The sequence below is a fragment of the Solanum verrucosum genome, unplaced genomic scaffold (genome assembly GCF_900185275.1).
Source record: "Solanum verrucosum unplaced genomic scaffold, falcon-dt-bn FXZP01000229.1, whole genome shotgun sequence".
Classification (NCBI taxonomy): domain Eukaryota; kingdom Viridiplantae; phylum Streptophyta; class Magnoliopsida; order Solanales; family Solanaceae; genus Solanum; species Solanum verrucosum.
The window spans coordinates 5,789,676-5,802,332 of record NW_026020011.1 but is presented as its reverse complement, the minus strand read 5'-3'; the positions used below and the strand labels follow the sequence as shown (position 1 = coordinate 5,802,332).

General features: G+C 36.3%; 2 protein-coding genes across 2 annotated transcripts in view; both read left to right on the top strand.

The window, feature by feature from the left end:
• Window positions 1-1,110: 1,110 nt before the first annotated feature.
• On the top strand, window positions 1,111-12,416 carry LOC125820280 (PHD finger protein ALFIN-LIKE 4-like). Its single transcript, XM_049499722.1, has 5 exons — window positions 1,111-1,320; window positions 1,648-1,680; window positions 4,394-4,622; window positions 5,187-5,319; window positions 11,802-12,416. Exons 1-5 carry the CDS (start codon window positions 1,221-1,223, stop codon window positions 12,072-12,074), a joined length of 768 nt encoding a protein of 255 aa, XP_049355679.1. The 5' UTR covers window positions 1,111-1,220; the 3' UTR covers window positions 12,075-12,416.
• LOC125820277 (eukaryotic initiation factor 4A-2) overlaps window positions 8,501-12,657 on the top strand; it is a 41,982-nt gene continuing 37,825 nt past the window's right edge. The window contains exon 1 of the mRNA XM_049499719.1: window positions 8,501-8,511. The gene's annotated coding sequence lies outside the window, so the exon portion shown is untranslated. The remainder of the gene's footprint in view (window positions 8,512-12,657) is intronic.

The window sequence follows — 12,657 nt, the reverse complement described above, 5'->3', positions numbered from 1 at the left end:
GTCCCAAGCCCAAACCACTGGGTCACCCTGCAGGGTAACGCGTCATCAGTGTGTAAGGTTTTCTTATTTATATACTCAACATTTGTTTTGTGTTTTGTTGATGCGAGACTTTTTAGCCTAAGCTAGGGTATCACAAGAATGTGCCAACAAAACTTAAAAAATAAGTTTTTTAATAGTTGTTATTAGACCAATTATGTTGTATGGAGCAAAATATTATTGGCTAGTCAAGAATTCACACGTTCATCTCCCTGTAGGTCGAGCTTCCTTTTCAGCCCTCTCACTTCATTCGAGCTGAATTACATCCTCCCTCTCACCTGAACTAGTCGAGAGAGATGAACCCGCACCACATTTTTTCGAATCGAAAGCCCCAACTAGAGATGGAATTCCATAACCTAAACAACTCATAGAAATAATGTCCTTTTCTTTTAACTTTTTTTTATTGAATGTATTCAACCAATTTGAATGCATAAGTCTAATTATGTATTTTATCATATCACAATTCCAAAATATACTTTTAGAATATGTTTGAAAGACCCACCAAAAAATAGGTAAGAAGAATTAAGATGGAAATAAAAAGCTAATAAACGGAAAAAAAAAAAACTAAATAAAGAAATGAAGAAGGGTAAATATGGATTAAGATCATTTTATTCAATTCATATTTCACCAAATTCATTCTTATCCACATTTTTTATATAGATGAATTGCAATTTAATCCATTCCATTTTTCTCAATCCATTCACAATATAATTTTTGAGGAAAAAAATATATCACTTAAATTTCAATGTCGCCTAAAAAAATCAAAGTGAGACATGAAAGTAAAAAAAAAAATGATCTCCTTGAAAGTACAAAACCAAAAATATCTCTAAAGTCCGATAAAAAGAAAAATATATTAAAAAAATATAACAAACGATAAATATAACTTATTTGTAACAATATAAATAACAACTCTTTTTCATTTAAAAATACAAACAATTTTTTTTCAATAATTTAGTCAACTATGAATGAAAAAAAGTCAATTTAGACATTTGAAATTTTAAAAAAAAAAAAAAAAAAAAAAAAAAAAACCTTTTTTACTCCGTCGTCTCTATTAAAACCCCCTCAAAATTTCCGTCTCCCCCAAAATTTTCATTTTCCCCCTCTCCCTTCCCTCCATTCTCTCTCTCTGTCTAGCTTTCTCTCTCTAACTTTATCTCTCATCAGCAAAGCCATTTCTGTGTCTCATGATGGACGGAGCTCAGCAGTACAATCCTCGAACTGTTGAAGAAGTGTTTAGAGATTTTAAGGGTCGAAGAGCTGCACTTGTCAAAGCCCTTACTACTGGTAAAAAAGGAAAAAATTCACGATTTTGATAATTGATATGTAACCCCTTTTTTATTTTTATTTATGGGTTTGTTTTTTATTTTTGTTTTGTTTTTGGGTTTTTGGGTGCTGTGCTAATTTATTTTTGTTGTTGTTTCATGCAAGTGTATGGATTTTAGCCCAAGTTCACATTTTTAACAGTTTATATGTAACCCCTTTTTGTTATTTTGTTGTTTTTTTGGGTTTTTTGAGTGCTGTGCTAGATTTTTTTGTTTTTTTTTTTTAAAAATTTATTTCATGCTAGTATATGTCTTTAATTTGATCTTTTTTTATGTGGGGTTGTTGCAGATGTGGAAGAATTTTATCAACAATGTGACCCAGGTAAAACACGTTTTTTTTTTTTCTTTCGGTTTGTTGTGTGCATTTTGTTTTGTTAGGCTTTTGTTATTACCATATATGTTTTTCGGAACAAAATTGTATGCTGATGTTGTGGAGGTCCTGGTGCTAGTTTTTCAATGATTTAGTAACTAGTTTGTATATTTATGTTTACATGTTTACTTTTAGGTGAAACCACTTTGCAGTGTTACTGGTTTTTATTGTTCATATCAGATTGCACTGTTTTACTGTTTTTTTTTAGTAGGGTGAATGGTGAATGATGCAGTTTCTCTACCTTCCAAAGTAGGGGTATGGTTTGAGTACATTCTACTCTCCCTAGACCTCATGTTGTGGAATTACACTTGGTACTTTGTTGTTGGGTGAAGGGTGCAGTTGTTGGTCGTATGCTTCAAATAATTATTTGTCTTTTCTTCCTGTTATTGCATTTTACCGATCAGTTATGGAATAGTCATATAATCCAAGTTTTCTCGAATTACTTTGATGTTTCACTTTGCTACTGCGCACTGTCTCTAAGGTTGGTGAAACAGTGGCACCTTCTGAATGTTGTTTCTTATATCAATAGTAGTTTACTATGTGCAAGAGCAGTCATTTGTAATGTCTTCGTTTAATAGTGTCACAGCCTTGCATACCTTCCTGATTTTTACTTCAGGCCCCATGAACCTTGTCACATTTGTACGTTTTTGCTTTAAATACATTGGCTAGAGTTGGATTTTTGTTGAGAGAACATATGTACTTGTAGCATAAATGCATCAAATGCTAGAGCTGAGCTGTTTTTAAACCTGGTCCTGGGATGTTTAAACATTCACACCCAATGCATGTTTAGGCACTTCCATATTTTGAATAGTTTTTGCTAAACTTGGGTTAAGATCTATCGTGGACTTGCAATTTTCGATACTAAACTACCTCAATGAGAAAAGAAGCTGATCTACATCATTCTATAATTGTGCAACACAAATATCTCACAGATCTACAAAGCAATCCCCAAGTTCTACAAGTTTATTAAGAATCATCTTAGCAACATTTTTAATCAAGTTAGATAACTCTCTTTTGGTCCCTTTTTTGTGACCGTATTGTCATGGCCAACTTGTGCACACCTTGCCCTCGCCCATTTTACTTGTTACCTGCCATCTCCCACCAACATTGGTATGTGTATATTTGCTTATTGAGCCTTAGGTAAATTGGAAGAAATCACCTAGGGATTTTGTCCCTGTTGAGACTTGAATCTTGATCTCCAAGGTTTGCACCTATTTTATTATCCACGAGGCCAGACACTTTGGGTTTTAACTTTCTCTTATGGTCTTGACACTCGGATTCTCTCTTTTTTTGGATGTAGATTTTATAGATGACATCAAAACAGAGGCATAAATTACAAATGAAGAGTACAAAGAGAAGATTAATTCAACTTCAATACAAAAGAGATTAATAGCTTGTTTAGGTCTAGGTGGAAGCTCGGATGAGACTTGTAACCAATGGACAAAGAGAGAAGAAATCCTTGGTCCATAGGACTGTAGAGAATCCCTAGCTTATGGAGGGTAGAGGGGTTTGGCCCCACAGGTGTCATGACATGTGGGCATGACAATGTTGCATGAAATTTTGAATATATCAGCTGGACAAACAAACACATGCTCATGTGAGGAGAATAGGGTAGATGATCTTTTACTGAAGGAGAAAAGAATATTGTGCTGGGGAAATTTGGGCTTCGATCCAGTGGCCCACATTGGATTAAATGATAGGATAGACCCGAATAAAGTTAGTCCATTTGTTCCTTTAATCAATGGAATTTTAGCAAACTAGACCAAAGAACCTCTTTCTCTACAGAACAGATGAGAGAGTCCTTTTGTCACTCCAACAGAGCAAACATGAGATGTGGGAGATGATTTTGATTAGGAACCCCAGGATACGACGCCAACAGATGATGATGCTATGTCAATCATCCAGGTGGACACTAGATGACTTTTGAATCATGTGATGTTAAATTAAAGATATGTCAAAGGTAGCAAAATGCCCTTTAATCTTGTGGTCTTAAAACTGTGAAAAGTTAACCAAAGAGTTGCTAAAAAAAAGACGCATTCATTTTGGAACGGACTAAAAAGGGAAGTAGGACAAGCAAATTGAAATGGAGGGAGTATCTGTTTTTGTTATGTCCAAATACACCAAAAAATAGCTGGTATCATGTTCCAGATTTTCTTGATGGCTTTACCAACTTTCATAAATATCCCTTAAATTGAATGGGATGACCGAAATTAGCCCAAAAATCAAAAGAAACATGTTCCAGAGATTTGCTTCAATTAAACAATGTAGAAACAAATGGTTGATGCTCTCCGAGTTCTATTGGCACATATAACACTTGTTTACGAGTTGGATACTTCTTTTGCTGAGATTGACACTATGACCCTTATTTTTGTATGCCTCACTCCCCCTCTCTATCAAACATGATAAAGGTTATTGTTTCTCTTATTGGAGTGTTATGATAACTTATTTATTTTTGAACTCATTGCTAAAGACATATCATGGTTATAGTTGCATCCATATCTTTATGTAGCTATTTTCCAAGGTTACCTTCTACAGTTTCTTTCAATATTTTCAAAATTTCAGATGCTTTCTTGTCATTGCACAACATGTTGCATTACACTCCTGTGATTTATTCATAACTCAGTCTGAAGCTGAAACTATGTTTTTTATTCTCAATCAATTGCAGAGAAGGAGAACCTCTGCCTTTATGGATTTCCCAGTGAAAGTTGGGAAGTCAATTTACCAGCTGAAGAAGTGCCCCCAGAGCTTCCTGAGCCTGCTTTGGGCATAAACTTTGCCCGAGATGGCATGCAAGAGAAAGACTGGCTCTCCTTGGTTGCTGTGCATAGTGATGCGTGGTTACTTTCTGTTGCCTTTTATTTTGGTGCTAGATTTGGGTTTGATAGAGCTGATAGGTATGTTTCTTTTTTTTTTAAAAAAAATCTTTAGCTCAAATGAAATCACATCTTTCCTAAATTTTGTTGCCACTCAGTATCCGGGCAAAAATTTTAAACTTACAAACGAAAAGATGATTTTCTCTATCTATCTCAACTCACTAATGTACCTCCATGCCTTGTAATATTTCTCTGCTGTTTCATCTGATATGATTTACGAGTATGTGGCACTGATAAACACAATGGTGCGAGTACATGGCTTGTTAACTTATGTTACATACATTTATCTTGTAGCTAGTTCCTTTCCTATCTCTTCTCCACTTCTTTCATATTATGGTGTTAAACTGATGCAATTATTGCTTCTATTGATTGATCTTTAGATTGGAGTCTCTGTTTTCTTTTTTTCAGCTTTATGGTGTAGGATATCTACCGACTCCAGTCATTTTCTTAATTATTACTTATTCTTGCAAGACTGTACTTCTTGGGTTTGAGATCTTGAGTGGGAGTGACCAAGTGAGATCAAGAGCTTTCATTTCTAAAATAAGCTTATTCATATCTAAGTAGCTATTTTTTCTTGAGTTGCAGGAGAAGGTTGTTCAATATGATAAATGATCTCCCTACAATTTTCGAGGTTGTGTCTGGGACAGCCAAGAAACAATCAAAAGACAAGTCAGCAATGTCAAATCACAGCAGCACCAAGTCTAAGTCAAACTCAAAGGTAGTAATACTGGTAACTGTGTGACAGATGGAATTTTTGCCTTTTTTTGTTTGTTTTTTGGATTGAATACAGTAGTGGAACGTATTCTTCATAAAAAGCTCATTGCCATGAAGTGATTATGGAACAATTTTATTTTTTTTTAATGACGAGGGAAACCCGCAGCTGCTACCCTTCGGGTGTGCACAGGGTAAAACCTCCGCTCCTATGTAATAGCTCGCAAACCACATAGGAGAGGTAACCCGCACTAGGCAAGCCTGGTGCGACGAGCTCGACCCAGAAGGCAAACCCCTTGCTTTCGCTAGCAAGGGGTTTCGAACTTGAGACCTCCAACACGAAACAATTTCTAGCATTAATCTTTTATAATTGGACTTACTCCTTATATAGACTTGGGCAGTTCTCCCCTCATTAACTAGCTATTGGCGGTGTGAGTTAGGTCTCCCCTCAAACTCAGTTCTAAGTGGCCCATCACCACAATGCCAATTTCCAAGATTCACTATGTGCAACCCACATCGTCTAAGTATTTATGGCAACTAAAGCCCGCAACTAAATTCTTTTTGTACGTGTCTCTAAGTTCGCAAGGGGAAGTAAATTGAACCCCACGCCATCATCTCCCTTCCTTATACTCATCCCGCAGTCCCGCTGAACATGCACTCTGATTGAATTGATCAGTTACATGTCACTTTATGCGGTGGAGTGGTGTGAAGCGGCAGAGTAGCGCTTCAAGGTGCTGAAGCGAAGCAGTTGAAGAGAAGCGTGTGCTTCAACAACAGATGTGTTGAAGCGGTGCTTAGCGTGAAGCAGTGCTTTTCTGTTTTAAAAGGTTTAATTTTAATGAAAAAGAAGTCAGTGACTTCTAATCAGACCTAAGTTTTCAGGTAAGCTTATTCTCTTTTCTTCTATCTTCTTTGCCTTTCTTGTTCTGCTTCTCGATCGACTTTCTTCTTTTGCTTCTTGATTGATATTCAGGCCTGTGGGTTTTCTTTTTCTTTTTCTATTCTTTCTTCTATTTACCTCTGCTCTGTTCTGCTGTTTTATTAGCAGTGATTAATAATTTTGTGATCATAGTAATAGTGATTTCTTATTAACAGTAATTATTTTTCTTAAATCTTAACAGTGATTAAAAATGGGTGACCCAGCTTGGAACCATGAGTAACTTTGATTTTGTTTCTCCCAATGGTCTATGGAGGATCCTTTTTTTTAAAAAAAAATACTGATCTATGGAGGATTGTGTTATCTACTTTTTATTTTTTAATTTAAACTTCACTTATATGTATAGTCTCTATATTTATATTTTGGTCTTTTTTACTTTAAATGGCTCTTCACTTCAATGAAGCAAGCGCTTCGCTTGAAGTGTGAAGCAAGGCCTTGTCTCTTTTTTTTTGCTTCACGCTTCCTTGAACATTGCCATAGCTAGACTGCATAAAGCCAAGCTTCACTTTGAGAGGGTCAAGAGCTTCCTTGTCTCTTAAGTTGTTAGCATCTTCAGGTTTGGTAAAATATTTATGAAAAATTTAGCCACCACATTCAATATTGATATCTATGAGTGCACATGCCTTACAACAACTAGTATGTCATTGATTGAAACTAGGTTGAGTAGTAGTTGAGGATGATGGTAATCTATTAACGATGCAAATAGACCTAAATTTAACCTATATATTTCTTAAAGTTTAGGCTATTTTTACCCTTCGGGGTGGCCTAGTGGTTTGGGCTTGGGACTTTCATATTGGAGGTCCAAGTTCAAAACCCCTTGCCAACGAAAGCAAGAGGTTTGTCTTTTGGGTCGAGTTCGTTGCACTGGACTTGCCTAGTGCGGGTTACCTCTCATGTGTGATTTGCAAGCTATTGCATAGAAGCGGGGGTTTTACCATGGGTGCACCCAAAGGATAGTGGTTGCGTGTTTTCCTTGTCATCAAAAAAAATGTTTAGGATATTTTTAGGTGGTTGGCCTTAGAAGGTCACTCACGCCTCAACTCAAGGTTAGAGACCTATATGATAAGGACTTACCATCTTTTCAAAGATGCATGGTGAGTCCACATCATGTAGGCCTAGTGTTTTAGAAAGTGAGAAGCGTAAAGAGATGAGGGCTTGCTTCATCGGAGCATGAAGCAGAGCACATGGTTTTTTTTTCCATCTAAAGTGTAGTTTAATAAAAAAATATTAAATTTGCATAGACAAGTAACCAAAAACTCTAGAAATATCATACTCCCTCTGTCCCAATTTATGTGACTTACTTTCCTTTTTAGTTAGTCTCAAAAAGAATGACACATTTCTATATTAAGTAACAATTTAACTATAAATTGTCTATTTTATCCTTAATAAAATGATTACAGTCACACAAATTTCTATTATTTATTTTGGATCATAAGTTTTAAAAGTCTTCTTTTCTTTCTTAAACTCCGTGTCTAGTCAAACTACATCACATAAAATGGGACGGAGGGAGTATTAAGCAACAACATACCTAGTGAAATTCCACAAAAGGGGTCCAGTGAGGGCATAGTATTCATAGACCTTACCCCAACCTCATAGAGGTAGAGAGGTTATTTCCGAAGACCCTGACTCGAGTACAACAAATAGTAAGTATGCAAAGGAAAAGTTACAGAGTAGAATATATAACAATTAGACTAGATGGTGGTAAAAAACGAGACACTATAGGGTCGTTTGCTAGAGTGTGTAAAAATAATGTTAAATAGAGTGTATTAGTAATGCTTGTATTAACAATGCATGTGTTAGTTATGCTTACATTAATTATACATAGATTATTTTATGCATTGTTTGGTTTGATGCATTATAAATAGAATGAATTGTATTAAAAAAATTATTTACAAAGATACCCTTTACTATTATGATGGAAAAGATATAAAAAAAAGGTATTGAGGGGCATTGGGTCTTTAATTGAGTTAATGCATGCATTAAGGGGTCGTTTGGTAGAGTGTATTAGGAAAAATAACGCATGCATTAGCATTGTGTATTACTAGTACCTTGTTTGGTACTCTTTTCCAACCTATGTATAACTAATGTTTGCATTAGCTATACACTCTATTGTGTATTAAGGTGTGTATTGCTAATACCATGAATTTCTAGGTATTAGCAATGCAATGGTTTTAATGCATGCATTAGATTAACTAATGACAAAACTACCCTCTAATAATAATAATAATAATAATAATTATTATTATTATTATTTTTGTAAAAGAATGTGGAGGTATTTTTGTAAACAAATATTTTTTTAATAGTCTTTATACAAGGCTTGCTATTTCCAATACATCAAACCAAACAATGTATAAGAAATAATGCAAGCATAACTAATACATCATATTCAGCATTATTCTTATACACTCTACCAAACGACCCCTAAAAGCATTGCATTGCTAATACTTAGAAATCCATGGTATTAGCAATACACACCTTAATACACAATAAAGTGTATAACTAATGCAAGCATTAACCCTTCGGGGTGGCTCAGTGGTTTGGACTTAGGACTTCCATGCTAGAGGTCTTAAGTTTGAAACCCCCTGATAGCGAAAGCAAGGGGTTTTGCCTTCTGGGTCGAGCTCGTAGCATCGGGCATGCCTAGTGCGGGTTACCTCTCTTATGTGGTTTGCGAGTTATTGCATAGGAGTGTGGGTTTTACCTTGTGCACACCCACATGGTAGCGGTTGTGGGTTTCCCTTGTCATAAAAAAAACATAGGTTGGAAAAGAGTACCAAACAAGATATTAGTAATATACAAGGCTAATGCATGCATTATTTTTTTTATACACTCTACCAAACGACCCCTATAAGATTAAATTACTACAACTATTGATACCACTAAGCCTAAACTCTTCGAGAAGCAAGAGAACACTTCACTATCTATTAACCTTCTACCTTAATTTGCGACCTTCACACCCTCTTATTTAAGGTCATGTCCTCTGTAAGCGCTTGACCCTCACTTAACGCTTTAAGCATTGAAGTGAATGCTTTTGGTAACACTGTGTAGGCCTAACTTGAGGCGCGAGTTTGATTTTTTTGTGTCCAATGTTGAAAAATATCCCAAACCCTACGAAATATATAGGTTATGCTTAAGTCTATTTCCATTCAGCTTCATCCTCGAGTGCTACTCAACTTAGTTTTCAATCAATGACATTTTGTTGTTGTAAGGCGTATGAACTCATAGGTACCAACATTAAATGTGATGATTGAATAATTGGTAAATATTTTATCAAACCTAAAGATGCTAACAACTTTAGAACATTGATTGATCATTATACCCTTGCCCTCTTAAAGTGAAGCTTGAATTTATAAAGTATGGTATTAAGTTTGTCAAGTTCAGTGAATTGCTACTCGAAATTAATCAATTTAATCAAAGCGTTGATACAATATGACGTAAATAGTTAATGGTGTGGGGCTTGGTTTACTTCCCCTTGTGAACTTAGAGACACATACAAAAATAAGCTAGTTGTGGGCTTCACTTGCCATAAAGACTTAGTCAATGTGGGTTACACAGTGAATCTCATAAATTAACCTGTGGTGATGGGCCACGTGGAACTTAGTTCGAGGGGGAGATTGTTGGGTGTGCAAACAAGGTCTTATTTTTGTAGCGGAAAAGATTAGGAGGCTACATATAAGGTATATGATCTCTTAATGGTGTGTGGCTTTTCGAGGAAAATTGTTGGGCTCAACCTAAAACGGTCAATATCCCATCATTTTAAGAGGGTTTTGGGTTGTCTTAGCCCATAACTTGTATTAGAGCAAAATGCACCTCACTTGATGTTGGGCCCCCAAATTAAATAGACCATGCTTTAGATGTCCACACCCTCCCCCCTCACATGCCTTGGGAATGAGGTTAGGCGTTTAAGAATGAAAAAGTCCCACATTGATAGTTAATGAGATGGGTGGTCTCCTTAGCAGACTTGAGCAATCTTCCTCTCTTTGAGCTAACTTTTGGGGTTGAGTTAAGCCCAAGGTTCATTTCTTTACATGGTATCAATGTTAGATTCATTCCAATTTATGATTTACCGATGTTGTTGGGCCCCCATATTTAATTGTTTTGGACATGATGCAGGGTGTTAAGTCCCACATCAAATAGGATGATGAAATTTGAACTCCTTTAATGAACTTAGGCAATCCTCAGCTCATGAGTTAGCTTTTCGGGTTGAATTAAGCCTAAGATTCATTTCTTTACATGTCACAAATGATATACTTAGATTTTTTTATTTTTTTTTAAAGAGACAACTTGTATTATAAACAAAAGAATTCATAGAGTGTTCTAGTAATACTTACAGCCAAAAGTTAAAGAAGAAAATAAATCTCCAATGGAACTCATAAATAATCAAAAATACTCCTAGAAAATAAATCTCCTATGGAACTCATAAATAATCAAAAATACTAGGAATATGAGAATAGGCTTCACTGAGGATAATGTCCTGCTGGATCTATAGAGGTACTGTAGAATCAGATGTTGGTTCGATAGTTTCTGGCAATTGAGCGGAATTCAATGGAATGGCTTCCTCAACATTCAAGACTCCCACTTCTTTGTTTCCTTGCTCTGCATATTCATCTAACTCTAATCTACTGTCCACTTGGATGATTGACATAGCATCATCACCCCTTGGTGTAACATCCTGTAGTTCTTGATCAAGACCTTTTCCATCGATTTGTAAAACCACTGGTGGAGGTTCAAAAAGGCTTTCTCCTCAAATATGTTGAAGGATCTCAGCTCCTTTAGTTTGGTTTGCTAGTATCTCATCAACAAAAGGATTAGAGGGCCTTTTATGTTTTTTCCTCCCCTTTACTAATGCTGATTGGGCTGCCCAAAATTTCCCTCTTCTCATTATATCTGCCCACCCGTGCTTCCACTCGTACAACAGGGCCCACACACCCCTCACGTGACCACGCACATGTTTGGCCAGCTGTATAATTTTTCTGCTCCTCTTACCTTCAATCTGACCCATTTTAGATGATTCTGGAGCTCTGCTTCCTCCTCTGTATCCATCTACTGCAGAGATCTCCAATCTCTCGAAGGAACTTTTGAGACCAAAACTGGAGTGGAAGACATACCAGTCTGATCCAAACTTCCTTCAGGCTTTCCTAGATGGAGTTTGAGAATGGCGTCTACCAGTCTAGTTGGAATTTCTGAGATTTCTAGAACCATTTCCTTTCAGTTCATGGTCTACAGCTGTTGTTGTTGGAAACTCAAAAAGAAACTGATTGTGTTCCATCTCATATATGTTAATGTCATGGTGGTTTTTCCAGGAGCTATTTGACCATCGGCGAATCTCAGAAAGATGTACATTCGGTATCTCCTCTGATAGGCTTCCTACCACGTTCCTATCCACTTAGTCCTTGAAGATTTACGGGTTATTCCTAATTAAGCCATCCTGAAACTTTTTCTATTCATGTTTATTGTGGCATTTGGCACTTGTTAGTTTTATTGTGTCGATATTATTCTGTAAAAACTGCAAGTGGAATTACCATATTTAACCTCATATGATCTGATCACAGGTGGCACAACGTGGTTCTGAATCTCAGATCAAGTATTCAAGACCACAACCAAAAGATGAGGACGATGATGGTTTGGATGAAGATGACGAGCAAGGAGAAACACTATGTGGTGCTTGCGGGGAAAACTATGCATCTGATGAATTCTGGATCTGCTGTGACATATGTGAGATATGGTTCCATGGGAAGTGTGTTAAAATCACTCCTGCCAGGGCTGAGCATATCAAGCAGTACAAGTGCCCATCTTGCACCAGCAGCAAGAGAACACGCCCTTGATTGCACCTGTGTTATTGAGGTTCATCCTTTGTGAAGTCATGAAACTGTTAAGATCTTTTCGTGGTATGAGAAATGGATTTCTTATGGGAAGCTCTTCGATGCCATATGTTCTATTCTACATTACAATTATCTATTATCTAGTTGCAAGAATGTCATCTAGTTTCTTTTTCTAGTTTGTTGTGCTGTGAATGATGTAGGTTACCACTCTGAATTAGTTGTGTAGGTTGAAGTTATTGTGTCATGACTGTTCAAATCTCAAGTAGTTGTCTCTGTAGTGTTAAGGGAAGCCATTTTTCTCAGTTATGTGATGTTAAGGAGATATTGTTCTTCCCCAAATTTGTTGTCAATCTTTTGTTTCCTGTGGCCTGCAATTTCTAAGTTCCCTCTGTCCCCCTCTGATTTGATACATTCTGAAGTAGCCAACGATATAGTTTAGTGCACGAAGCATCTTGTGTTTACGTAGGTTTGGGAAAGGACTGTATGCAAGGGGTGTAATGTGATTAGTACATCCTAATCCTTAAAGAAAGTAATAAGTCTAGCTCTCAGTATTTGATTAAGCTGTTACCTATATTTTTTTTAAAAA

Excerpts from the sequence above, each read along its gene's own strand:
- LOC125820280 (XM_049499722.1), top strand. The coding sequence starts at position 1,221 with ATGATGGACGGAGCTCAGCAGTACAATCCTCGAACTGTTGAAGAAGTG. Across the intron at positions 1,321-1,647 it reads TGTCAAAGCCCTTACTACTG|ATGTGGAAGAATTTTATCAA; the intron begins GTAAAAAAGGAA and ends GGGTTGTTGCAG. Across the intron at positions 4,623-5,186 it reads GGGTTTGATAGAGCTGATAG|GAGAAGGTTGTTCAATATGA; the intron begins GTATGTTTCTTT and ends CTTGAGTTGCAG.